General features: G+C 36.7%; 1 protein-coding gene across 1 annotated transcript; it reads right to left on the bottom strand.

The window, feature by feature from the left end:
* Positions 1–4,907: 4,907 nt before the first annotated feature.
* gda (guanine deaminase) lies at positions 4,908–22,634 on the bottom strand. The gene is made up of 14 exons (XM_006626977.3): positions 22,339–22,634; positions 18,116–18,204; positions 17,532–17,703; positions 16,340–16,427; positions 15,617–15,722; positions 14,375–14,402; positions 13,940–14,047; positions 13,250–13,357; positions 11,981–12,078; positions 9,920–9,987; positions 9,484–9,630; positions 8,360–8,478; positions 7,827–7,854; positions 4,908–7,458 (listed from the first exon to the last, which is right to left on the bottom strand). The coding sequence occupies exons 1-14, from the start codon at positions 22,459–22,461 to the stop codon at positions 7,388–7,390; spliced, it is 1,353 nt and encodes a 450-aa protein (XP_006627040.3). The 5' UTR covers positions 22,462–22,634; the 3' UTR covers positions 4,908–7,387.
* Between the last annotated feature and the right edge of the window lie 2,713 nt (positions 22,635–25,347).

Below are 25,347 nucleotides of genomic sequence, written 5' to 3'. Positions count from 1 at the left end.
TATTGTGTTAAGTATTAAGTAAGAAAAGTCTCAGTAAAGAATTATCCAAAACATTTTAACGTTCTCAAGATTTTTTATTGTTTGTCATCATTAAACCACAGGAATGAAAATCCATGGCTTCTTCTTAGTACGTCTGCACAGAAGGGCTATGCATACTTTTGGTTGAAAAATCATAGTCTATGGCTGCAAAACCTCAAAAAACTTTATTTCTGAAAAATTAAATAGCCACATTTTTTCAAAAGCCTTAGGAATCCCTTTCTTTCTGAAAGGATAAAGAGTTTTCCTCTTAGACAATATAAAATTGAATTGCTTAAAATCATAAAAACTTCTCAAGACACAACAACATTTCTATTTTTCATAATTATATAACTTTATCTCTTGTTTCCTCATTGGAGGAACAAAGGTATACACATTCCGAAAAACACTTGCAATTAAGATTGTCTTTCTTCATTACAGGCCTTACAATCTCAATACTTGTTACCCATCTTTTCTTTTTTTGTTGTTTACATCTGCAAAGAAAAAAGATGTGTGCTTATGATGTCTGCTTGGAGGCAGTGATATTTACATAACAAAAGTATTTTAACTTTAGAAGCAAATAAAAGACTTGTCTTCTTTTATAGTCTTCTTACAGACCTTTAGCTGCTGTTACTATTTGGAATTGGGATTTGAAAACTGCAGGTGAAAAAAATAATTCCTTTTTAACACATATTCAGGGAGGATCTGGATGTCACTGTGTTTTGGAGACTCTTTGTACTGTTTTCCAGACAGGATAATTCCTTACATGCTCCTGATATTCCTTTTAAATGATGACTCCAATCTTGATCTCTCACAGCAACAGAAAATAATTTGGTTGCCTGACTTCACTGCAGTCACCTACCCTGGTGTAACTGGAACCTGGCAATACCAGGAATTATTTATATGAAGCTTTCTCCAGTCCAGATTTCTGTTGAGGCCAGGAACACTGCAGCTGACACATTTATCATGCTGTACTTCAATAACTTATCAATGATTTCCTCTGTTGGAATTATTTGCTTAGAAGATCCAACAGAGGGTATACCACTGATTTGTTGGGGAAATGTACCTAAAATTAATAAGAACATGTTCACTATATATATTGCTCATTACAATGCCAATGATTTTAAGTTCTTTGGAAATTTGTCATCTCAAGATTTTTCACACACCAGAAGTCTATTCTGATAAAAAAAACATAAACATGCAGAATCACTGGTGTCCGAAATGTCAAGGATGGCTAATACACAGTTTGAAATGTAAAACTGTTATGGCCTTATTTAGAATTGTATTTGTTATGGGTATGTTATGGCCTTATTTGGAATGTTGTGTAGAATTTTGCTCACCATGTTATAGAAAAGATATTGCTATTCTAGAATCTGTCCAGAGGGGAGCAACCCGATAGATTCTGGGTCTCACTTTACTGTCCTACACTGATGGAACAGAACCTTTTTATTCTTGAACAGAGAAGATTGTGAGGGAGCTTCACACAACTATTCAAAATCCTCAAGGACACTGACAGTCAGCCAAACAAATTTCTTCAGAAATATCAGCGAAACACAAACAAGACGGCACATGTGGAAACTATATGGAAGTGCATTTAAAGCTGAGAAAAGGGGGCACTTCTTTATCCAAAGAGTTGTGGGAGTATGTAACAAGATACTCAGCCATGTTATTAAATCTGAGACCTTACTTCTTTCAAGAAACAACTTGATGAGATCTTTAGATCAATTAGTTACTAACTACCAAATAGGCTAGATAAACTGAAAGGCTTCCTCTCATTTGTAACTCTTCTTTTGTTCTTGAGTCCTTCCTGTTTACTTTTGGTATTTTATTGTATATCTGTTTAACTTTTTAACATAGGTTACAATGGCACAATGAAAGGCATTAAAGGGATCTTAGTAAGAGTGGTCTCTTACTAAGGATTCTCCGTATATTATTTCTAAATAAGGAACTGAATGGTCTTCATTTAAATCAATGAATTAACTGTTTTATCAAACTAGTACAGGTCTAGTATAGAATCGAAATCAGGTAATGCTGTTGTGTATGAATCTGACACAAATGGTTAGTTTTAGGTGAGGCATCTGTACATAGAATTAGAAAAATGTCAGAGAAAATAAGCTCTTAGGTGCAAGCCTTCTAGAGCAGAACTACTTTGTCTTCAGTTTCGTGATAAAAATATTTGTAAGATTTATTTATCCCCTGGTGAAAGTGAGTGAAAGAAAACATACATATGGTAACATGTCATAGTTTTGATTTCTTGTGATCTCCTTCTTAAGTCATACTTTGATACTGATATTTCAACCAAACCAGTATACGGTTTTCTGAGGAAAATCCAGCCTGTGATCTTATTCTCATTGACAAGAGTCAATGATAAGGCTCATTATTACACATTCACTTATGCATTGCTGGTGGCCCATAGTACCTCTAAACCCAGCTTGAAATCAACTCATGACTGAGATAGCTGGCATGCAGCCAGATCCTGTGGCTGACAGACACTGAGTAACTTGATGCTACACATAGGATGGCTCATTTGCCTTGAGAGTATGTGTTAATACTGTATATTTTACTGCAGTAGTTGACTGTTCCAGACACAGACCCTTTCTAAAAAATCATGTAATCCTGTGATTCATAAGCCCCAGGAGATAAGAGCTACCAGCATGAGTCACTCTCGCATTTAAGGAGACAGGGAGATCGTTTCAGTGGGTTTAATTATAACTTGTCAGCGAGGATTGCTCCATGGTAAGAAATGTTTCTTAAATTTCGACAGGAACATGGAATACAATATGGACTTTCAAGCCATCTTACTCTAAACACAGTGAACATAAGGTTACTAAAGTACTAAAGTGTTATGTGTAAGCAGTTGTAGAGAATCCAACTAGTTAAAACTAAGAAGGAGAATCTGCATGAAAGATCATTTGAAATGTCTTAAGAAAATAATTTTCTGCCACAGATCAAAGCAGAAGCATTCTCAGAAAGCATCCAAGATCCATTCATGTTCTTTGATGATTTTCCTGTACAAGCTAGGCTGGTTCTGTTCACTAGTGATCAGTTTAGAGGGCAGCTAAAGAATCACAACTAGCTTTCAATGTCATTGTGAGCTAAAGCACCACAGGCAGAGCTGGTTAGGTGTAATTGTTACAGTTAGTGCAATGGCATCATCCAGCTATAGACGTCTACCTATAATCATTGCACAATTAGTATTATTTTGCAGCACTGATAGAATTAAAAGCTGTTAAATTAAAATTCTCAGTAGAGCTTAGAATTATCTTTTCAGTTTAACTTAGATCTAAGATCTAACTTGAAGGCAAAAGTGCAGGGTTTGCTTTTGCAAGTTTTTTAATTGATACAGTAGCCTTCCAATTGAAACTTTCTAGCATTATTTTAATATCTCAGATAGGAACCATCTATGTTCTACATACTTGAATTCAGTACAACATTAAACCTCCCAAGTGTCCTTGTGAGATCAAAGGTATTTGAGATATTGAAGTATGTCAGAGACTCAGGAACCCCACCTTGTGGTTTTGCTTGGTACTGTATAAATGGCTCATGTCATTTCTATCTGTTTTTCAGTGTAAACCTGGGTTACATTTCTGGTTCTGGGGACCCACACATCTGCTGAGTTTTATTGCTGCTAAGCACTTTACCTAAATAAATCCTTAATCAAACCAACAAAGTTGTTTGGTTAGAATCTGCGGTTTCTTCACTCAAATACTGGAGATTTGAAGTCACTTAAGAAATTCAGATGTGGGAAGGTGACCGCCTCCAGGCTTAGGAACTGAGAACAATTAAACAATTAAAAAGTTCAGATTAACTGTATAATTAAGTCTAATACGCATTCAGTTATTTAACTGAGTGCTCACGTGGAAACAAAAACCAGCAAAGATGTTGCGTCCCGAGCCCCAGAATTGGGAACTCCTGCAAGAAAAACAAATCCTGAGGCAGACTGTGACTTCTGCTTTAGTCCATGTCACCCAATGTCCAACAAGTATTACAGATTTTCTATCTACTAATCTAAAAAAGGATTTAGGGAAATTGTTAAACTGGTTCAATTAAGCAATTATTTTGATAGGGCTCCAAAGAGCCAAGATGAAATTCAAGCAGGCTAGGTGGGCCAAATGGCTTCCTGTTGTTTGTAATATTTCTTGTTTTCATGGGGGGAGCCAGAGCCTATCCTGGTAAGCAACAGGTGCAAGGCAGGATACTCCCTGGACTGGATGCCAGTCTCGCGCAGGACACGCACAGACATAAACACACACTCACACCAGGGCCAATTTTCCAAGAAGCCAATTAACCTACCAGTATGTCTTTGGACTAAGGGGGACAGCAAACACCCGGAGGAAACACACACAAACTCCACACAGATAGCATCCCAGAAATTAAACCCAGGGCAGCAATACTAAGCGCTGCATCACCGTTCTGCCCGAAACATATGATCTTCTAAAAAAGTAAATGTATCTGCAGTCTTATATCTGCATATAAGGACCCCCCACCTTTGGATTGTGGACTGTTTTAAAGACTGGGGCTGTTTACTGAGGTGAAGGGCTCAGTTGTTTATCGCAACAAAGAGGGTGTAGCATTTTTTAACAAATCAAAGAATCTGCCAGACAACATGACAAATGGTAAGATAAGTGTCAGATTATGTATGACTCTTCAGCAAGTCACTAGATGATGACAATATGTGCAGAATAAAGTCATTTTCCCCAAGGGTGGGTAGGCAGAAATTTGATCTATCTGCTATGAATTTAGAGGAACTAGGAAAACCAGTTTTTTTTTTGCTTTCTGTTGTTGTTTAAAGCATATCTTGTATAATTTTCTGTTTTAACATGTCATCGGACCTCACAAGATTTGGTGGGGATTTTAAAACATTTTCCAAAGACCAAAATTCAGCAAGCACATTCCATTGGAGTTAAACTACACTTTTTTTTATTGATACTGAAACTTGTAACACAATTTGACAGTTTTATCACAAAAAAAGCTTGCAACATATAGAAGCTTCATGATTTGATACCCACACATTAGCAGTCTGTGGATTACAGAATATAAATATCAAACATAATCATAGTTATAACATGTTTGAAATCATGAATATTCCCTTATTTACTGTAAAATGCTCATTGGGTACATTAGGAATGGATAAGTGTCTCATACACCTGTGGAAAAAGTGATCCTTTTCCATATGGTCCTGACACAGGGCACTTTAAAAGCTTACATCTGCAATGGACGTTTTGACCACTTTAGTTAAACTCAAGATTTCCACTAGACTAGCAGGTTTTTTTTATATGCCTATCATACTGAACATAATCTTCTTAATGGTTAATGAAAGCTTGAAACTCTTTGGAAATAAACAGTGAAAATGGAATCTTGTGAGTGAAAACTGTTTTATGGCTGTGAAGGTTAATCTGGCAAATTTATAGATCGATAGATTTAGTTTATCAATGCATGAAGCAGGATGACAGGAAACAACCACAGTCTGCGTTGTTATGGATTGGCTATGCCATAGCAAATGTCATGAAACACTCAGGGGTCACTGATATTGCAATGACCTTGTGCCCTGACACACACTTGAAGTCTACAAGGCATTGACCATTTCACAAGTATTTGTGGGAGATAATATTTATCTCATCAGGGAATTCTAAAATTCACCATAACCTAATAATTATCTGGTTTCTTATGCGCAGCCTGGACCTAACACTGGAATGGATCCCTAGCTACACTAGTGAAATAGTTTGCAATGCTACTTTTTTATCAATATGTTAATATTCAGCATAGATGGCATTAGTAATTCTCATTCATACAGTCTATTATTGAGCACAGAATATCGCTTTTGGAATCACCACTCAATTCAGCATTTTTTTTTATTTAACCAAGGCCTACAGCAGGTGAATGACCTCACCAGTTACTATGTTGACCTAGTGCTAAGTCTGTGGACACATGTTTACACGAGAGGACTCTCTTAGCTAAGTTTTACTATTCCATGTGCTTGAAATTTAAAGCCTTGCCAGTTCTGAAGTGGTGGTGACACTTGCAAGGTATGGATATGAATTGAAATACACTGCTGTGAAGTAAGTCACTCCATCTTCATATTTTATTTTAAAGGTGTTGTTGTGAAGAACATTGTGTCACTTTAAAATCCTTTCTGCCAAAATAATGACAAAACCTCCAAAAAACCTTTTCAGATACAGTATATGTCAGTGGAGAAGAACAGACATCAAGTGGAAGGAAACAAAGACTCTACTTATCCTTTCTAAGAGGGTGCCAGACTGCACATTCCCTCAGCCTCCAAACCAATTAGAGAAGACCTTTAATAACTAGGAGGTTTCCTGGGGCCACCAAGTTCTGTTGTTGAGGAAGAGAGCAGAGTCTCCGAGATGCGCTACATCACAAGAAGAGGAGGACATGGAGGTGACTGACTGATGATGACTGACAGACTTGCCTCGTGTGTCGTGAAAAGAGTTCGGAAGAGTATTTGTTTTTGAGGTGGCAAGGTCTTCAGTTGCCTGGCTGCATTCATAGAGACAATACTGAAAGGTAGCGCTTGAAGCAAACTAGGTTTGTCTTTTGTGTGATTTTGCACTTTTTATAGCATTGTACTATATAAAATAAGGAGTGCTATTTTTTATACTATCGTGATACAGCTACATCTCGAAAAAACACTAGAGAAAATCAATAAATAAACATCTAGTATCTTGTAATGTAAATCACCAAAGATGCTGTGATGATCTAATACTGCATAAGCTAAAGACCAATGCAGTGCAATTTCTCTTTTCTTCAAGTACTTAACTTTTTTAAACATAGCACAACTCTTCAAATGTCATAAATACTTAATCCTCAGTAGGGCAGTTTCAGCCCAGAATATACTGTAAACTGGAAAAAACGGCACAAGGCAGGACTATACCCTGGATGGGACACCAACAGCAATTTTAACAGCTTACTTTTCAACTTGAACTTTGGGACTTAATAAATCAACATAGTTAATGTTTCTTACACACTATAGGAATAGCTAACAAAGATAAGTGGTGATCCTTCATAAAGTCACCGTAACAGTCCAAAATATTCTAAATGAGAGATTAGCTGGCAGATAAAATAGAAATATTTCAGTAATACACTGTATTTCTTATACAATATTAAAATGCAATGTTAAGCAAATCCATACCCTACAATGCAGTTGTTAGCCATTCTAGACATTAACTGTATTTAAAATATAACCTTGTTATAAGCATTCGAAAGTTACTTAAGACCTATACCAATATACCTGTTATATCTCAGAACTGTTACCTTAAAACAAAATTCTGGTAGATGATCACCAACCAATTGTTTTTCTGCATACAAAGAAACACCGAGCAAAAAGAGAATACTTTATAGAGAAGGCAGTAACTCAAGCAGACTTTTCAAAAGGAACCACTCTGTTTCCGGCCACATAAACTTCCACGATATTTCTGTCATCACCTGAAAAGGAAGATGTAAATATTATATTTACACCATTCTTCAGTTAAGTATTTTTTTAACTTTTCATTACTTTACAAAAGATTTTCCACATTCATGCAGCTGAGAACAATTAAATGAAAATATGTCAGGACAGGAATGTGTGTCGATCTTCATTTCCTTCTGTCTTTTAACTTACAGGAATGCACACTGTATACATCAGATTGTATTGCCATGAATCATCCACATCGTTTTTATATTCAGTTGATGTTGCATGTTATTACCTAATATTCAATGTGTAGGTTTTTCATTTGTTTTTCGGGTTTTGTTATGACAAGTCATGGTTCAATTAAGTCATTTATCATCTACCTACTATTACATTTATTGCTTACCTAAATTCAGGAACTTTTCCAGAATGTTCTGAAAAGACATGACATGTCATAGTAAGTTAGTTTTGTAACAATAGGGAAAAGATTTTTAATGTTTAAAAGCATCCATTCCAGTAGTTCACTTAGATCCTAATGTATGCGATTGTGATGAATGGATTTAACGTTATTTGGCTTAACTTGCCTAGTGGGGGAAACAGCACCCTGAGTGCAAGGATGAGGCTGACCAACCTCCACCTCACTTTTGTGAGGAATGAGCCAGGGAGCTGCTACAGGGGTGAAGATTGGGTGGTGGAAGGGTGTGAGAGGAATGCTACAAGGTAAGTTCAGAAGGCATGATATATACATAAGAAAGCAGACAAGGTAAGATTAGGATCTTAATTTCCTTCCAGACTTCTGTTATAAAGTATTTATGGCCACCTCTCATCTTCAGCTTTTCTGATTTATACTTCACAAAACAACTCCGAAATCTGATTACTTTTTTTAGGTTATAAAATTGTCATCAAAAGTATTGATCTCATGAAGAAATTCATAAATACCTCTGTTGTGTCACTTTCAAAAACATCAAAAGGACTGTCTGGAACTGATGGGCTGATTAGAACAGCATCAAAATCCTTGCCCACTTCAAAATTTCCAATTGTGTCATCCAAAGACAAGGCTGTGAAAACATTATTCTTTAAATCTAAGGATCAAGATCATCTGGTTTAGGTAGATTCTTCAAGGTATATTATTATATTAAAAAAGCTACATATTAAAATATATATTTTTTCAGGAGTGAGTTGCTATAAGAGCTCATCAGGAAATAATACGAAAGAAGAGAAGAGGTCATGTGTTCCATCCAGCTCGTGTTGCTACTCGCAGACGACTGATCCGATTATCATTTCTACCTGTTTCTTAAAAGAGTGGTGAATACTTAAACAACATGGTGGGGTCACACAGTAAAGGGTTGTATCGAATCTAGTCCAAAACATAAAAGAATAAGCATCAAAGTATTTTCATTAATTACCCTCCACAAGAGCAAAGATTTTATTATTTAAAGTCTGAACCACCCCTGAAGCCCAGAAAAGTGTTAATGACAACTATACCCCAGTGAAGCACTGTATATATAAATAAGGAACAAGAAATAGGTTAATTCCATGCTGAAAGAAAGAAGAAAGAGAACACAATGTTTCAGCCGTGGAGCCTTCTTCAGGTGTCACCTGAAGAGGGCTCCACGGCCTAAATGTTGTGTTCTCTTTCTTCTTTTTTTCAGCATGGAATAAACCTATCACTTGTTCCTTTGTAGCCTTTGCATGCTGACGCAGCTACCTACCTGAACTATATATAAATAATACTCATTAAAGTGTTTGTTCATGATTGTGATGTCTGACTGCCATGCTCAGCATAGGTTTTTTTTCTGTTGTTAAATGCTCATGTAGTAACATGTTAGCGTCATTCTTTTCTTATAATGAAATGTATAAAGCCTTCAGGGTACTTTGCTGGAAAAAATAAACTGCGACCCTATTAATGAGTTAAGCTGAAAACCTTATATACCAGTGTGTTAAACATATGTGGTTAAAGGTTCTTACATACGGTAGCACACCACACTAACAATAGTGTAAGTGTCAGCAGCATCAGTAACACAAATGCAGTCTTCCAGTATTGCACTGTCCCTCATGCCCACCTTGACTTCCCCCTAGAGTAGACAGCCTGAAGAATTCCTTGTAGGAGACAGTTTCATATCCAGGGTTTTGGATCTTGAGTGCTTTGGATGTATCAAGAGCTCTTCTGATAGCGTCAAGCATTGAGGGTGAGTAACCACCAGCAACATCTATAAAAAACATTTGTAATCATATTATTTTCACATTGCATGCAACAGATAAAGACTATAGCAGATACTGGATAAATTATCTTCAGCTAAATCAGAGAAACAAGGCAGATCTGCAGGGTTTAGGCATTCATCACATTATCTGACGTTTTACTAGTTAATTGCTGAAGATAAAGTTGTGTAATACATTACAGGTTTTGCCAGCAAGGATTATACTTTGCTCTTTTCCAGGAATGTTTTTTTTCGGCATCTTGAATTATGCATTTCCATAAATGAATAGCGCCTTTTTTACCTGTGCCTAGTCCCAGTTTCACATTATGTTTCAGAACTCGACGGACATCTAACATCCCACTGCAAAGCCTGCAAAACAACCGCGAGTCGGGAGGTTATTGTTAACATAACATATAAAGATCACTGGATTCCTAAATACCTGAGCCTAAACACATGTAACGTATTAGTGAATAATATAGTGACCACTCAGGTTGGTTTAACAGGCTGCTCAAGAGCCAAGGAATATCAGTCAATTACCTGCCCGGTGTGCCCACCACACCATTTAAACAGAATGGTGCATTTCATTTTTATTTTCAGTTTTGAAGACTGACCTGATTCCTGTTTTGGTCTCTATGTTTATTTTTAAGAAAATCCGTCTTCATCGATCTACAGTGCCTGCTGTCTACTGTAGATGTTTACAACATCTGTGTATCTGCATATGTGTTTTCTGTACGTGTGGTAAAAGTTTTGTCTGAAATGATCATGTTTTGAGATATTCTGTGCATTCCAAACTGAAATATTCCTTGAAATATGTGGTTTTGTTAATGAGTGTATAACAGGAATTGATTATATTTTAACCTATTCACAGTAAATATCTCTTTAACCTTGGATGAAGTCACCTTAGATTCACAATTGGATAATGTGAGACTTTCTTCTCCCGAGATTTTGGTCAGTTGATGTCCTCTCTGATATCACCACAAAGTCTGGAGAAATTATTAGCTGGAATAATTTGGATCTGTATTTCTGTTTGGTTTATCAAACTGCAAGAGTGGCAGTCAGCCTGATTAGGCAATTGTGTCTGTAGATTGATTGACCACAGAGAAGGGAGGTGGTAGTGATAATGGTAACAGAGTGTTTGAGTGGCTGTTCGAAATTGTTTTTCTTTCTCTGCCCCTGTGATGGGCTGGTGTCCTGTCCAGAGGGAAAGCAGTCATGTGTTCATAATCCCATTCACACAGTTCCACACTGAACGTCCAAGATGGACTCTTGCAGTCTTACTAATATTCTCGCCAGGATGAGCAGGTTTCTGATAATGGAGAGATGGATTAAGACTGCTTTGTTTAGAGTCTACATTAAAATTCAAAAGGGACTGAAAAGGTGGACAAGAGATCCACTGGGGAACAAATTATTTTGATCCATTTGTTCCGTGTATAGGGATCTTCTATTCATTTTCTCTTTTTTCCCCAATATTTTATATTATTCATGTAGGAGATAGTTTCATCGGTCATGTTAAGTAATTTAGATTTTTCCCGTTAAGTGCAGATTTCTGTACTGCCAGTATGGATTGTGTCATTTTGGAAAACAGTGCACTACTCATTAAACTCCATTGTCCCATGGATGTTTATGATGTGAAGTGTGCTGTTTTCCAAAACATTCACAGTCACAGTGTTTTAGAGTGAGGAACACACCCAAACCAATACACCTTCATACTAAACTGGCAAGGCCAGTGAATTATAGAGGGGAATATTCTCTAGGCTGTCGTGACACCTAGACTTTACTACTGGAAGCACAATAGCAGGACTCATCACTCCTCCCTCCCCCTTAATTATTACTTTATTGCTTTGTACCTATTTCTGTGCACTCACACACATGATCATCAGCTGTGCTATAACATGTAAATGCAATCATTTCCTACACATAGTACACACACTGGCTCATTTACATACCTTTCTTTGACCTCGTTTGTGATGGCTTTCAGGACAAGTACGTGATTTGTTTCTACACTACAGCCCTTGTACAACAGGGGCTGCCAGGCATGTCCACTTTGGGATGTTCCACAACATTGTGCTCTTTATAATGTTACTCATAGAGGAGTTTGGGAAGTCTTAAATCTCAATAGGTAAACGAGAGCTGTAATAACAATTAGCGTAAATTGCAACACTGCCTGCTCTTATGCTGCATGGCTGGAAAATATAATGGCTATAATGAGTTGTGGGATACCATACACATCCTTTATGCTGCACGTAACAAAACTGGACCACTTGTGCCAAAACATTTCATAACATAGTTTGTGTGTGTCAATCTGCTTGACTCTCAAATAATCAAACAAAAGCAATTTACCACAGCATTTTCTGATACTCACGAGATATTGGAATTGGGACAGTGAGAAATTGCAGCGCCACTGGTTTTAAACATCTCAAGCTCCTTATCAGTGAGATGACAGCCATGTGCCATCACTGTCTGCAGAAATAAACTTGTATTTAGTTTTCACTTGGAACCTCTAGTTGTACAAGAGGAAGTACAGGAAATTCCTTACAATTTTTGTCTTGATAATGGTTTTATCCGAAGTGGCTTATTTACACTGATGCGTTGGTTATGGAGCAGTCTGGTTAAGGTGCCCAGCTCAGAGTACAGAAAGAGTCTCATAAAAAGGCAGCATTCTTGCTGTTTAAAGTTAATGAAACAGTTACTCACTGCACCTGATTTCACCTTTAAGAACTGTTGCCTCTGTCAAAACTGTAACTTCATACAATTTAAGACAATGGACATCATTATACTATGTCCCTAAGTTCCAGTCTTACCCAGGTCATCACATGAGTAATAATCCAGTATTCTACCATGAGAATCAATAAGAAATTGAGTTAATTAAAAAGTAAGCAATATTATGTATACATCTAATATTTGATATGCTGGGACCAGTAATACACATTATAGAATTTTATTAGTGGAAGTACTATTTGTCTATTACTATGAATGTGGGTTTCTTATGGTTAACATAATTTTAAATATTGATATTGTTATGGATGTTTTTAATGCTGCAAAAGTGATGTAAATTACACAACATCTGTTGGTAATATTTTTTCTGTATTTGAGTGTGCTGTGGATGCCAGATAATAATAATTATTTATAATTCAAAGTCTTGCTTTCTACACATTAGGTTGTACCACATAGCAAAGCATGATTGTAAAAGGTAATTCATGATTGCTGCAGACGTGATCTAAAACTTCTAGCACACTGAAAATGATCCAAGTAGGGGTAATAAGAAAAACAAAAAGTATACAAATTGGAGGACATGGTCTGTTGTCTTTCCTCAATAATGTAGCTTAATCCTCTAACCTATAATAGGTGGTTCTGGAGATCTAGTCTGTCATCACTGGTAGCAGACACTCTCCTGGCTCCAGCTGTCTCTAGGTATTGTCTAAAAGTAAGAACAGTTTCTTACTTTTAGACAATCTCCTCACAGTTTTGACACCAATTTAACATTTTCTAATTAATTAAATTGCTGTCATGTAGGGAGAACGACATTCTATCTGCATGCTGAATGTACTGAATAACTAATTGCATAATGATTCATCTTAAAATCAGTGTGGGGAAAGGCTGAACAGTAAAAGAGACACTTCTGGCTGCTCACTTTGCTCGTCAGAAGGTTGTACTCCCTGTACACATCTGTGTACGAGCTGCAGGCAGGAAACATATTTTTTACCAGTGCCACCTCTTCTCTGTTTTCACTAATGTGACTCTACAAAAAAAGAGAATATGAAAATGAAAAGTCTTTTCTCTTTTATAAGAAAACAACATACAAAATGATATTCCACATTCAACATGCAGGGATATGTTTTTCCATTGAGGAATTACTATGAATAAGTTGTCAGTAGAGGGTGTTAAACGCCTCTATTACTGTAAACAGACACACTGGGGTGTGGTAAGTAAATGAATGATATAACTGGTGAAGGGCTTGAGGGCACATTCTCACATGGGTGTGAACTCTGGAACATGGAAATGTAGAGAGCCTCACGGCGTTAGATGGAAGTTGCATTTTCCAGTGTGTGTATCTTTGCAGGTTTTCTGTACTTCACTGTAGTTCTTAAGTCATTGTTGTTCTGACCCCTCACACCACCTTACTTAAGTTGGGGCTGGGGTTAGGGCATTTGATCAACACAATCAGAGGAAGAGAACATTTACACAACAAAATTCTAGTTAATATACACATCAAAACTATGCCAACTGATAATTGCCAAAAACAGTTGACCTCATTTGACATTTGACATGCCTTTGTGAATTCACTATAATTCTTTGGCAATGTCTGTGATGAAAATCGTACCTGAATGTGCAAGTCATTGCTCTTTGCTATCTGACCCAGACTGTGCAGGAGTTCTTCAGAACATGAAGGTGCAAAGCGTGGAGTGATGATGGGCTTTACCTGTGGATACTTCAACAGGAGAACATTTGACATGAGTTTGCTATATTACCTTAGGTATCTTTGAATTCATTTGTAAAAATTAAAGGATTTAAGACAATTTACAAATATCTTATGATCCTATTTTACTTTTGTGACATAAAGCACATTCTCTACAAGTCTTATATGGTGTTCGAAAATGTGAGGTAATGTGTAACAAAATAAAAACTGCACATTTTGGAATCACTTCAAACCATAGCATTTTGACACTACTGTACTTCTTGAAACATGTTACACCCATCAAAGAGCCAAGAGCTTCTTTTTAAAGTTTTACTGTAATCTTTCATTAAAATCACTTACCTTCCTTTTTAAAAGCTCATAAATAAACCTGCAAATTATAAACAACAAGGTTTTACAACACAATAGTGATGTGCTACTATTGGAAAAAATCAACTTGTACTAAGTCGTATCAATCCTTTTTCAAAACACTTGGGCACAAAAACCACCACTGGCCTTGCCTATGTCTTTTGAATATAGATAGATAAGACTTTATTGATCCCGAAGGGAAATTGATGATCCTATAGACATAGGATCCATAGGATCCTATGTTTTTAATAGGGCTTTAAGTTTTTGCAATCTAATCCCACCTTAATACTTTAGTCTTTTGTGATAAACATACACTGCAATCTACTGGCTCAACCCTTTATTAAAATAGAAGGTTGGGAAATTTCTGCATAGGCTATAATTACAAGTATTTAGAATGGCAAATTATGGACTGTTGTTTTAAAGTGAACTACAGCATGTAGTTTGTCTTTGACATCTGCTTCAATTAATGACATTTAAACCATGAAATTTCAATCCTTAGTTAAAAATAGCATTTTTAATAAACTTTTGATTTGATGCGAGCAAGTGAATAATTGATAATATTTTAGAATATGACATTCAATTAAAAGTGAAGCTCAAGACTAAAAGTTAACATAACAATTTACTAAGTTACTAGTAAGTTACTATGACAATTTACAGAGAAAAAAAAACAAAAAGCAGAAGAAATAATTAAAGAGGCACATGAGAGGACACTGTTCTGCCCCCTTTTGTTAATTTGGCTGTTTTAAGCTGCATGGTCTATAAGTTTCACTATGACTGTTGCTGATATGCATTTTGGTTGGTACTTAGTTCTGTACACCCACAGTGTAGTAGCACCTATATTGCACTGCTTCAGATAAAATCTAGCTGTGTGATCACACAGAAGCCAAATCCGTGAGAAAGCAGATCTTAAATGTATGCATGAAGCATTGTAAAACTTTGTAAGATTAATTCCACTAGCATAATGTAAAAGGGTTTGGAGAACCTTGTCTTTGACAGCTGACAGGATGGGATGTTAAGAATAGATTGTTAGATTAGGATGAGAATCCAGGTTATAGATGAATTAAGTGACAAATGGGGACTCACACATTTAAGGTTTCCAACCCCAGGAGCTGAACCAGAACACTTTTCAGTTGCTAAAATTGACTTTTTGTAACATTCTCACATCCTCAACAGCAAACAACTACAACCTCGCCCTCGACAAAAGACACAAGAAAACAATTGCATAAACCCACCTACCGTTTAGTTTCCTCCACAGACTCTTTTGTGCTCTCTTTGTAGTCAATCACCGCTTCATTCCTGTCCATACAGACTTTACCCACCAGAGCTCTCTGCCCAAACCTATCTAAAAAACAAAAAAAAACAACATACATCATTTTGCCTAAAAAGCTGTGACACTTTCACTGAACATTAAACATTACTTCTGTATTGAATGTTCCTGTTAATTCACAACAACACTGTCACAGCACAACCTAACCTTATTATAAGACATGTATATTGAGATTATTCATTTTTGTGCCCAGAACAGGTACAGTTTATACTCCAATACATTAATTGTGCTTTCCCACAAACTATTTAGCAGTATGCCTGTATGCAACACACGTATTTGTTAATTTCTGCAAAAATAAAAGCAAATCCTACTTCTTGTAAAGACATTAAAAACAAAAATGTAAAAATGAAACTACTTTTCTGGTTAACTAGGTTGAAATTAATTTCCAGAATATGCCTACAAAATGATATAGCAGCCAATTTATCCACAGTTCTTCCACAGGAAAAATAATAACCACTGAGTTTAATAAATGCACTCAGCTTGTGTGTTTTTTTAAATATTTCTACTAAAATTCATCAAATATTTGTCCATTATCTTTAATGTTTTTATTTAATATAACAAATATCAGCTATTAAACAAGATATGATGATTTTCAAGGAAATTTATAAGCATCATAGAGAATTATAACTTACCTGCAATTTCTCCAAGCAGCAAAGATGTATCAGTGTGAATGGTTGCAAAGTAACAAGCAGTAGTTGTGCCATTTTTCAGGGTTCTTTTCTGGAACATTACATATTAATCAGGTTATATACCAATCTTCTACTAGTCCTTTTAATTTAATTTTAAAAATCTAGAAATGCCTTTATTTAAAACACATTATTTGAAAAAACCTAGGAGTCATAAGCAAATCTTTCTTAGTTCCCATCAGGTAAGCAGCTATTACAATATTAACCAAATGAATCAAAGCTTAAATCTGCCAAAACTTAGTGTTGGTTCTTGCTCTTTTTTCATCATACTTTACCACAGACAAAAAAAAATCATATTTTGCCTGTAATATTAGCTGCGCTAAATACGTATATTCAAATTGATCAATTATTTTTAAAGGGCAGTCTTTTAATTAGAAATAAAACAGGAATATGACTGAGTCACAAGAGTGCTCCTAACTTCATGTATGTGTCTTGAGTCTCCTGAAAGACAGAAAAACATACTAAGGACACTGACTGCCAGAAATCAAAATCAAATATTTCCACAGAACTAAATTTAGGATACTAGGGTAATCCGTGATCTATTCTACAAACACAAAACATAGACATGCTTTTCCTCTTGCTGGTAGTATTTGTGTTACATTACAACACATAAATATAATCACAATTAAAACTTTTTCACTGGCATACTGATTTTGCTACCCAAGCTGTCAGTAAGACGCAGGCATATAGCACACAAATGAGCTATATAAAACCTAAAGTGATCCAGTTCTTTTTGAAACCCACAAAATATCTTTGACCTCATATTTTTAACAATTTGTGAGTTTCAGAACTCCCTTCTGTTCAGGTGTGCAGAAGAAAAAAAATGTGGGAGTGTTTGACACACTGTCATTCCCACCTCTGTCTGTTCATCTTAAAGCACTTGTTAAGAGCTGTTTAGACAGAAATGCAAAATCTTAACAAGCCAGTTTAACCAGACTGCATGACGTACTACACTAACAAACTGGAAATAGGCTTTATGTGCTATGTTTTTTAAACTAAGGGCTGAATAAACAAACACGCAAAGTCTGAACAAGCAGCTCAATCAAAGGCATCAATGAGCAGGGACTCAGGGCCCACCAGGACCAATCCTGGCCACCACTGGTACAAAAAAATGTTTCCTGTTTGATGCATAGCTCACCACAACTTTAGTGTAAGTGTCTTCTGCAAACTTGGCATTTCTGTACTGCTTTTCAACTGGGAAGGTGTACTTGTTTAGCCACTGCAGGAGAGGCAGATCAAGAGCAGTCCCTGCGTAGCTGTACTGTGGTGCATGAATATGGGTATCGACCATCCCGGGCATGAAGAACTCCCTGCAAAACAGAACTGGGGGAAATCAATATGCTCCATAACCATTGTGTCAGCTAAACGCAAGCAGAATGGATAAGATCGCCTCTGTAAAGATGTTATTGGTTAACAAGTCCACCACTCACTGCAAATGCCAGTAATGGGATAATTTTCTGACAGAAACAAATTTTATAATGATAATCTGAAGTCATCTGAGTCCTGCAGGGCCACTGTATCTGAAGCTTTTCCAGGTCTCTTCAAAGTAAAAGCACTCAAAGTGCCGGGAGAAATCATTTATTGTTAAATTGTTGGAATGAAGCCGATAATGAGCTAATTTAGGGTGATGTGAAATCTACCGACATACTGTACCGGTCCTCAAAGACTATTAATTTAGTTAAATATTTGCATAACGAAGCAAAATTTAACCAAAAAACTTACCCTTGTTTGAGTTGTCTGATGTCCGATAACTGGAATTCCCACGTCTCAGAAAGCTGCTTCACTTCATCAGCCCGCCCATGGAAGGAAATCTGGAACACAACCAAACATCAGCCTGAAACAGACACAGCTTGCAGCTGCTGTAATAGTCCGGTCCTTTTCACGTTTCTGCTTTGGAAAATGTTCACTAATATATTTATTCTTAAAGTCTCTTAACTGAAAGGTAGCCATGACAAAAGAAAAATAATCATACGATCCACCGTTAGGATGTGAAGGCAGAAGAAAATAATTTTGAAATCCAGCAAAACGTTTTAAAGTACAAACAAGTGGTGCTAAACAAAACAAGAGGCACAAAGGGACAACCTGAGAATTCAGAATGTATTTGTTTAATTCTCCCCTCAATTTTAACATTTTGTTCCAATACCAATGAATTAACAGTGTTTGGAACCTTTACTGTACATTACAGCCACACACCACAAAGGGTAAACACTTTTTACTCTGTTGCAGACACAAAAAGCTATTTAAAGCATATGACATATAAAAGTTTGCATTAAAAAATCATATAATAACAAGTTTGCTTAAAATATTAGTATGTCTGTATCAGCACAACGGGCCCTCTTCATACTTCCATAAAAGCATTGTACAAACAAGATTTTCTTTCTTTTGGGGGGAATTTGTCCTTTAACAGTGACACTACTATTGTCAGATGCTTTTGTGCTTTAATTCTCTTTTTGTTAAGAAGAAAAGTTGTTACCGTTTTTGAGTTGCTGCTATCACTGACACCCCTAGGTAAAGGTCCTAATCACTCAAACTGAATGAACATACACCGCCTGATACACATTACATTTATAATTCGAATATATTTTTATATACTCACACATCTGCCGAGGTATTTTTAATATTTTATGTAATGCATTGTCTGGAAAAATGTATCATTCATAATTTAATGGCTATTTAACAGTTTTCATAAAAGTCACAAAATAATCATATAATGTTGCTACTGATAGTATATTGCAAATATAGGTCAACTATATTTCAAGAAACATTAGTATTTTATTGCATGCATTGTCATTCGGAAATATATTGTATATATGTTGCTCCCTTTTCTGCATGTCTCCTCTCCATTCGAACTATGTCCTCTCTAGAGATCATGGGAAACTTCAAATAGAACACAAAACAATGATCATAACACAGAGCAATTTAACCTTAACAACACAAGTGTTTTAAGCAGCTACTTATAACGGTAAATATAAATGACAGCAGTTACACAATTCCCAAATCATTACCTTTCAAATGTGTACAAAATATACAACCTCTCTATGTACATGTTTTAATGGTAATGCTGGTTTGGAAATAGAATATTCAGAGGATTAGAAAGGATTAATGAGTACTCTGATTTGAGATCAGACCAGAAAAGGTGTGGTTTAGTCTTATTCTCCAGTCCAAACTAGCAATAGCAAGTAATTTGCTGTGTGCACTTAGTTGCTAAGGAAAGAAATATTATACATTCCTGCTGCATACTTATTTTTACACAAATGTATTCAGGCATAAGGTGAATTAATACATTTAACCCCATATCCACAAGAATAATTCATATCCTGCTTCTCATTCAGTTGTTTTGAGAAAAGTATGTTTATATGTTGTAAAAGTTGTCTATATAATTCTTAACTGTCTTTATGTGGAACCACCTTAAAATGTTTCTCATTTGGGTCAAGCTGTTGCAAAAACAGAAAAACACACCTAATGGGCTTAATCAAATATTTAAATCCAACTGATTTACAACAAAATATGAACAAAGCTATAGCAGATGTGTAAGTATATCAAAATATATAAATGTAATGTGTATAGCTCAGAGAGTCATGTTTTTTTATTGGGATTAAAATACTCCGTCAAAATGGAAACATTACGAAGTTAGTATCAGGTATGGCCTCCATGTGTATTAACACAGGCAGCATTCACTCAAGCACCTGGTCAGCCTCCTGACAGACTGCTGTGGGATGTGCCATCAGGTGCAGCCAGCTGCAAATGTTAGCTGCTTCTGAGAGTCTCTTGTGGACGGCCTTGGTCGGTCTGTCCCGGAGACGTTCTCTGGGACTCAGCTTGTAAGAACATGTCGACCACAGCAAGAGCTCAACGTGGTTTTCTTGAAGTCATGTCTTTCCAATCCTAGCACCCAACAGATCTTGCATCATCCTGCTGGAAAATCTGTAGCCTCAATGATTTTTTAACATATGGCTGAACAGTAAGGCTGCCCTCAATCTGCACTAGGTGCAACCTTGTTTTAAAGTAAATTCCTCTGAGCACCTCACTTCCACTGCTAGAACAAAGACTCCGTAATGCTTACATGATGTCTCCACACCCATTGCATTTCATCGGGTTTATCAAGAGCACAGCAGCATTGACTTGTGAACAAACCACTCCATCACTCTCTCTGCTGTCACCCAATGTTCTCTAACCTACAGATGATGGCAAATTCATGTTTTGACTGTCAGTGTTACCTTTGTATGCCCTCCAAGCATGCTGATCATTGTTATTAACATTTCCATAAATGCTGCCTCCTGTCATGCCAATAGCAACAAGACAATATTCATTACTCAAGCAGAGTATGGTTATGTCCTTCCCTATCCTATCTTTAATTAAAATCGTGTCTAAAAATGGTTAAGATTTTTAATGATGAACTCAACACAAATAATATTGTAACGCTTACGGCCGACAGGCACTGTGTAAGAGCCGGCGTACCAGAGCGGGTGACGTCACCGCCCTTCCCTGTGATAGCAGGACCACAGCTACTGGGCTGTAGAGAGATCTCTCTTTAGCTCACGGGGCTAGGTCGCTGCAGAGAGACGCGGAAGTCCCGGGTTCGAGCCTCCAGTCGGGATGGGGCCGACCAGATGCGGCAAGGGCGCCCGCCTAAACCCCCGTTGCGTTACATTGGTGTCAGAGTGGGATGGGATAGCCCTTCGCCGGGGACGGCGATTTAAGCGGGGGAGAGTGTAACGCTTACGGCCGACAAGCAGTGTGTGTAAGAGCCGGCGTACCAGAGCGGGTGACGTCACCGCCCTTCCCTGTGATAGCAGGACCACAGCTACTGGGCTGTGGAGAGATCTCTCTTTAGCTCATGGGGCTAGGTCGCTGCAGAGAGACGTGGAAGTCCCGGGTTAGAGCCTCCAGTCGGGATGGGGCCGACCAGATACGGCAAAGCGCCCGCCTGAACCCCCGTTGCGTTACAATATAAAATGAGGTAGTGTTATTAAATATACTTGATCTCAGTATTTTTACAAAGTAACAATATCACTCCATCAACATTATTATTATTCATTTAAAAAATGTAAATTACCAGGGCGCCCAAAGAGCTACTGATGGAAAATGAAGGACTGGTAAGTTCTATTTTTACGTTTAACAGGTCGGGCGTTTCAGGAATTGACTAACATAATAATTGAGCAATTTAGTATAAATGAGGAAGATATAAAGACTGCTGAATTGTTGCACAAAATAGGAGATTCGGTTGTTCTCCTAGAACAAATAAATATGCAAAAAGATCAATTTCCCCCTTCAACTTTGATTTATTCTTTTACGACACAAACATACTATATGTTTCGTAGAGTGAGTTAAAGCAGAATGTATATTCTAACAAGCATGTATTAGTATTCAGGTGTACTAGTATAAGTTCTTGGTTATTCCTCAAATGATCTTTCCTTGATGAACATCTTTTACACGATCTCATTAAATATTATTGAAACAAAATACCTCTTCTGTGTTGTAATTTTCTTTTTTTCTGTAACTTTAAACATAAATTATATTTCATAAGAGATAAAAGTTTTTGCCAAATACAGAATCCCAATAATCACACGAAGAAACCGACTGTATAATTAAATAAAAAAATAAGATGCAGTTTTAATGCTTAACAATTTTTCTTGGCATAGCGTATTTGGTATAGTAGTTTGAAAGACGTAGACGTAGAAGTGAAAGAAGTAGGAGTCTGAAACAGTAACCTGTCTTAAAGTATCCACGTGTAGTGGAAATAATCGTAAATTCTAAAAAATAACGAGAAGTACTATCCATTTGATGTGCATCGATTTTAAACTTTAAACTGAATGAAAGAAGAATTTTAGTAATCGGTGTTACGTTAAAAAAAAGAATAGAAGGTTATGCTCTTGATCAATATCTATCTCTGAAGCAGTGAAATGCTACTAATTTTTTTTTGTTTAATTAATGATAATACGCACCTTTCCCTCTTTGTCGACACCCAAGACAGTGTCTTCCAGAATCTGTACCGCTTCATTCTGTGTAGAGTGCACGAACGTCCCTCTGAACACCTTCTCTGCTCGGGATTCGTTGGACCTCAACATGTTGTCACCTACAGAGTAGTACTGAAAATACTGCAGTCGTTATGCTATTATAGCAAAGTTTTGTTTCCTCCTATGGGTGGCTCCACCTGCGTGTAAACTGAAGTTATCCAATGATATAACATTATACCTATTGATTTTTTTTAAAACTTTGACGTGCATTCTTATACACGTCAAAGGTACAGCGTGTTATGCTGTCATGTTAGTATGTTTTTGTTTTATTAAAATGTTTTAGTAACATGATTTAAATGCAGAAATTACAGTGCATTTCATCACCAAACTCTTTACAAATAGTTGGTGACCTACAGTATTTTATCAACCACTGAAGTGTTGACCCACTACTTAAGACATCAGGTGGGAAAGAGACAAACTGCCTCACCAGATCAAAGCACACCACACAGCACAAGCACAGAGTGGGAAGGATTTATTATTAGACAGAACCTTCTCTTCTAGGTTTTGTAAGTAAAACTGAAACCATGGAAGGACAATCATGTCTGAACCACAAACACAAAGCTTTTTCGGAAGTATTCAGTTAGCTATGGTATTAAAAGCCTTAGACAAATAGCTTCACCAAGTGTAGTTTGTATTGAGAAAGAATTGAGAATTTGTATGTCTCATGTGCCAGAATGAAACCCAGACCACATAGGATTTAAACTGTAGTCGAACTGCTTGTTAACATTTTTTTTCCCATTCTTTTAGATCTTTGATCTTAGATTGAGCATTCTGTCAAGCGATTCAACATAGGAAATTCAAACTCAGTCAAACTCAATACAACACATAGCCATCTTATCAATGATGATGTCAATTTGAGAGTTGTGCTTGAAGAAAAATAACAGAATTGTATATCCATACAACTAATATTTTAGTAATGAATTCATATTTTACTTACTATTGTTGATTTGGTGCTTTCTACCTTACAAACGTCCATTGTATGAAACACAATGTTCCCTTACAAATAGCTATTTAAGTTACAACTGAATTAAACTTCCTGTGACATTGCCCAAGGTGAACACATTTAACACATACCTGAATTTCTTAGAGTGCTTGGGATCTTTACCTAGTGGTGTCAGTGATAGCAGCAACTCAAAAACGGTAACAACTTTTCTTCTTAACAAAAAGAGAATTTAAGCACAAAAGCATCTGATTTTTGCATCTTGTTTTGTTTAGCACCACTTGTTTGTACTTTAAAACGTTTTGCTGGATATCAAAATTATTTTTCTTCTGCCTTCACATCCTAACGGTGGATCGTATGATTATTTTTCCTTTGTCCTTTGTCGTGACTAGACTGTCAAGAGACTTTAAGAATAAATATATTAGTGAACATTTTTCCAAAGCAGAAACGTGAAAAGGACCGGACTATTACAGCAGCTGCAAGCTGTGTCTGTTTCAGGCTGATGTTTGGTTGTGTTCCAGATTTCCTTCCATGGGCGGGCTGATGAAGTGAAGCAGCTTTCTGAGACGTGGGAATTCCAGTTATCGGACATCAGACAACTCAAACAAGGGTAAGTTTTTTGGTTACATTTTGCTTCATTATGCAAATGTTTAACTAAATTAATAGTCTTTGAGGACCGATACAGTATGTCGGTAGATTTCACATCACCCTAAATCAGCTCATTATCGGCTTCATTCCAACAATTTAACAATAAATGATTTCTCCCGGCACTTTGAGTGCTTTTACTTTGAAGAGACCTGGAAAAGCTTCAGATACAGTGGCCCTGCAGGACTCAGATGACTTCAGATTATCATTATAAAATTTGTTTCTGTCAGAAAATTATCCCATTACTGGCATTTGCAGTGAGTGGTGGACTTGTTAACCAATAACATCTTTACAGAGGCAATCTTATCCATTCTGCTTGCGTTTAGCTGAGACAATGGTTATGGAGCATATTGATTTCCCCCAGTTCTGTTTGCAGGGAGTTCTTCATGCCGAGGATGGTTGATACCCATATTCATGCACCACAGTACAGCTACGCAGGGACTGCTCTTGATCTGCCTCTCCTGCAGTGGCTAAACAAGTACACCTTCCCAGTTGAAAAGCAGTACAGAAACGCCAAGTTTGCAGAAGACACCTACACTAAAGTTGTGGTGAGCTATTCATCAAACAGGAAACGTTTTTTGTACCAGTGGTGGCCAGGATTGGTCCTGGTGGGCCCTGAGTCCCTGCTCATTGATGCCTTTGATTGAGCTGCTTGTTCAGACTTTGCGTGTTTGTACAATGTACAATGCTTTTATGGAAGTATGAAGAGGGCCCGTTGTGCTGATACAGACATACTAATATTTTAATCAAACTTGTTATTACATGATTTTTTAATGCAAACTTTTATATGTCATATGCTTTAAATAGCTTTTTGTGTCTGCAACAGAGTAAAAAGTGTTTACCCTTTGTGGTGTGTGGCTGTAATGTACAGTAAAGGTTCCAAACACTGTTAATTCATTGGTATTGGAACAAAATGTTAAAATTGAGGGGAGAATTAAACAAAAAAAATTCTGAATTCTCAGGTTGTCCCTTTGTGCCTCTTGTTTTGTTTAGCACCACTTGTTTGTACTTTAAAACGTTTTGCTGGATTTCAAAATTATTTTCTTCTGCCTTCACATCCTAAAGGTGGATCGTATGATTATTTTTCCTTTGTCATGGCTACCTTTCAGTTAAGAGACTTTAAGAATAAATATATTAGTGAACATTTTTCCAAAGCAGAAATGTGAAAAGGACCAGACTATTACAGCAGCTGCAAGCTGTGTCTGTTTCAGGCTGATGTTTGGTTGTGTTCCAGATTTCCTTCCTTGGGGGGGCTGATAAAGTGAAGCAGCTTTCTCAGACGTGGGAATTCCAGTTATCGGACATCAGACAACTCAAACAAGGGTAAGTTTTTTGGTTACATTTTGCTTCAT

Source organism: Lepisosteus oculatus, chromosome 3 (genome assembly GCF_040954835.1).
Source record: "Lepisosteus oculatus isolate fLepOcu1 chromosome 3, fLepOcu1.hap2, whole genome shotgun sequence".
NCBI lineage: Eukaryota > Metazoa > Chordata > Actinopteri > Semionotiformes > Lepisosteidae > Lepisosteus > Lepisosteus oculatus.
This window is presented reverse-complemented; position numbering and strand designations above follow the sequence as displayed.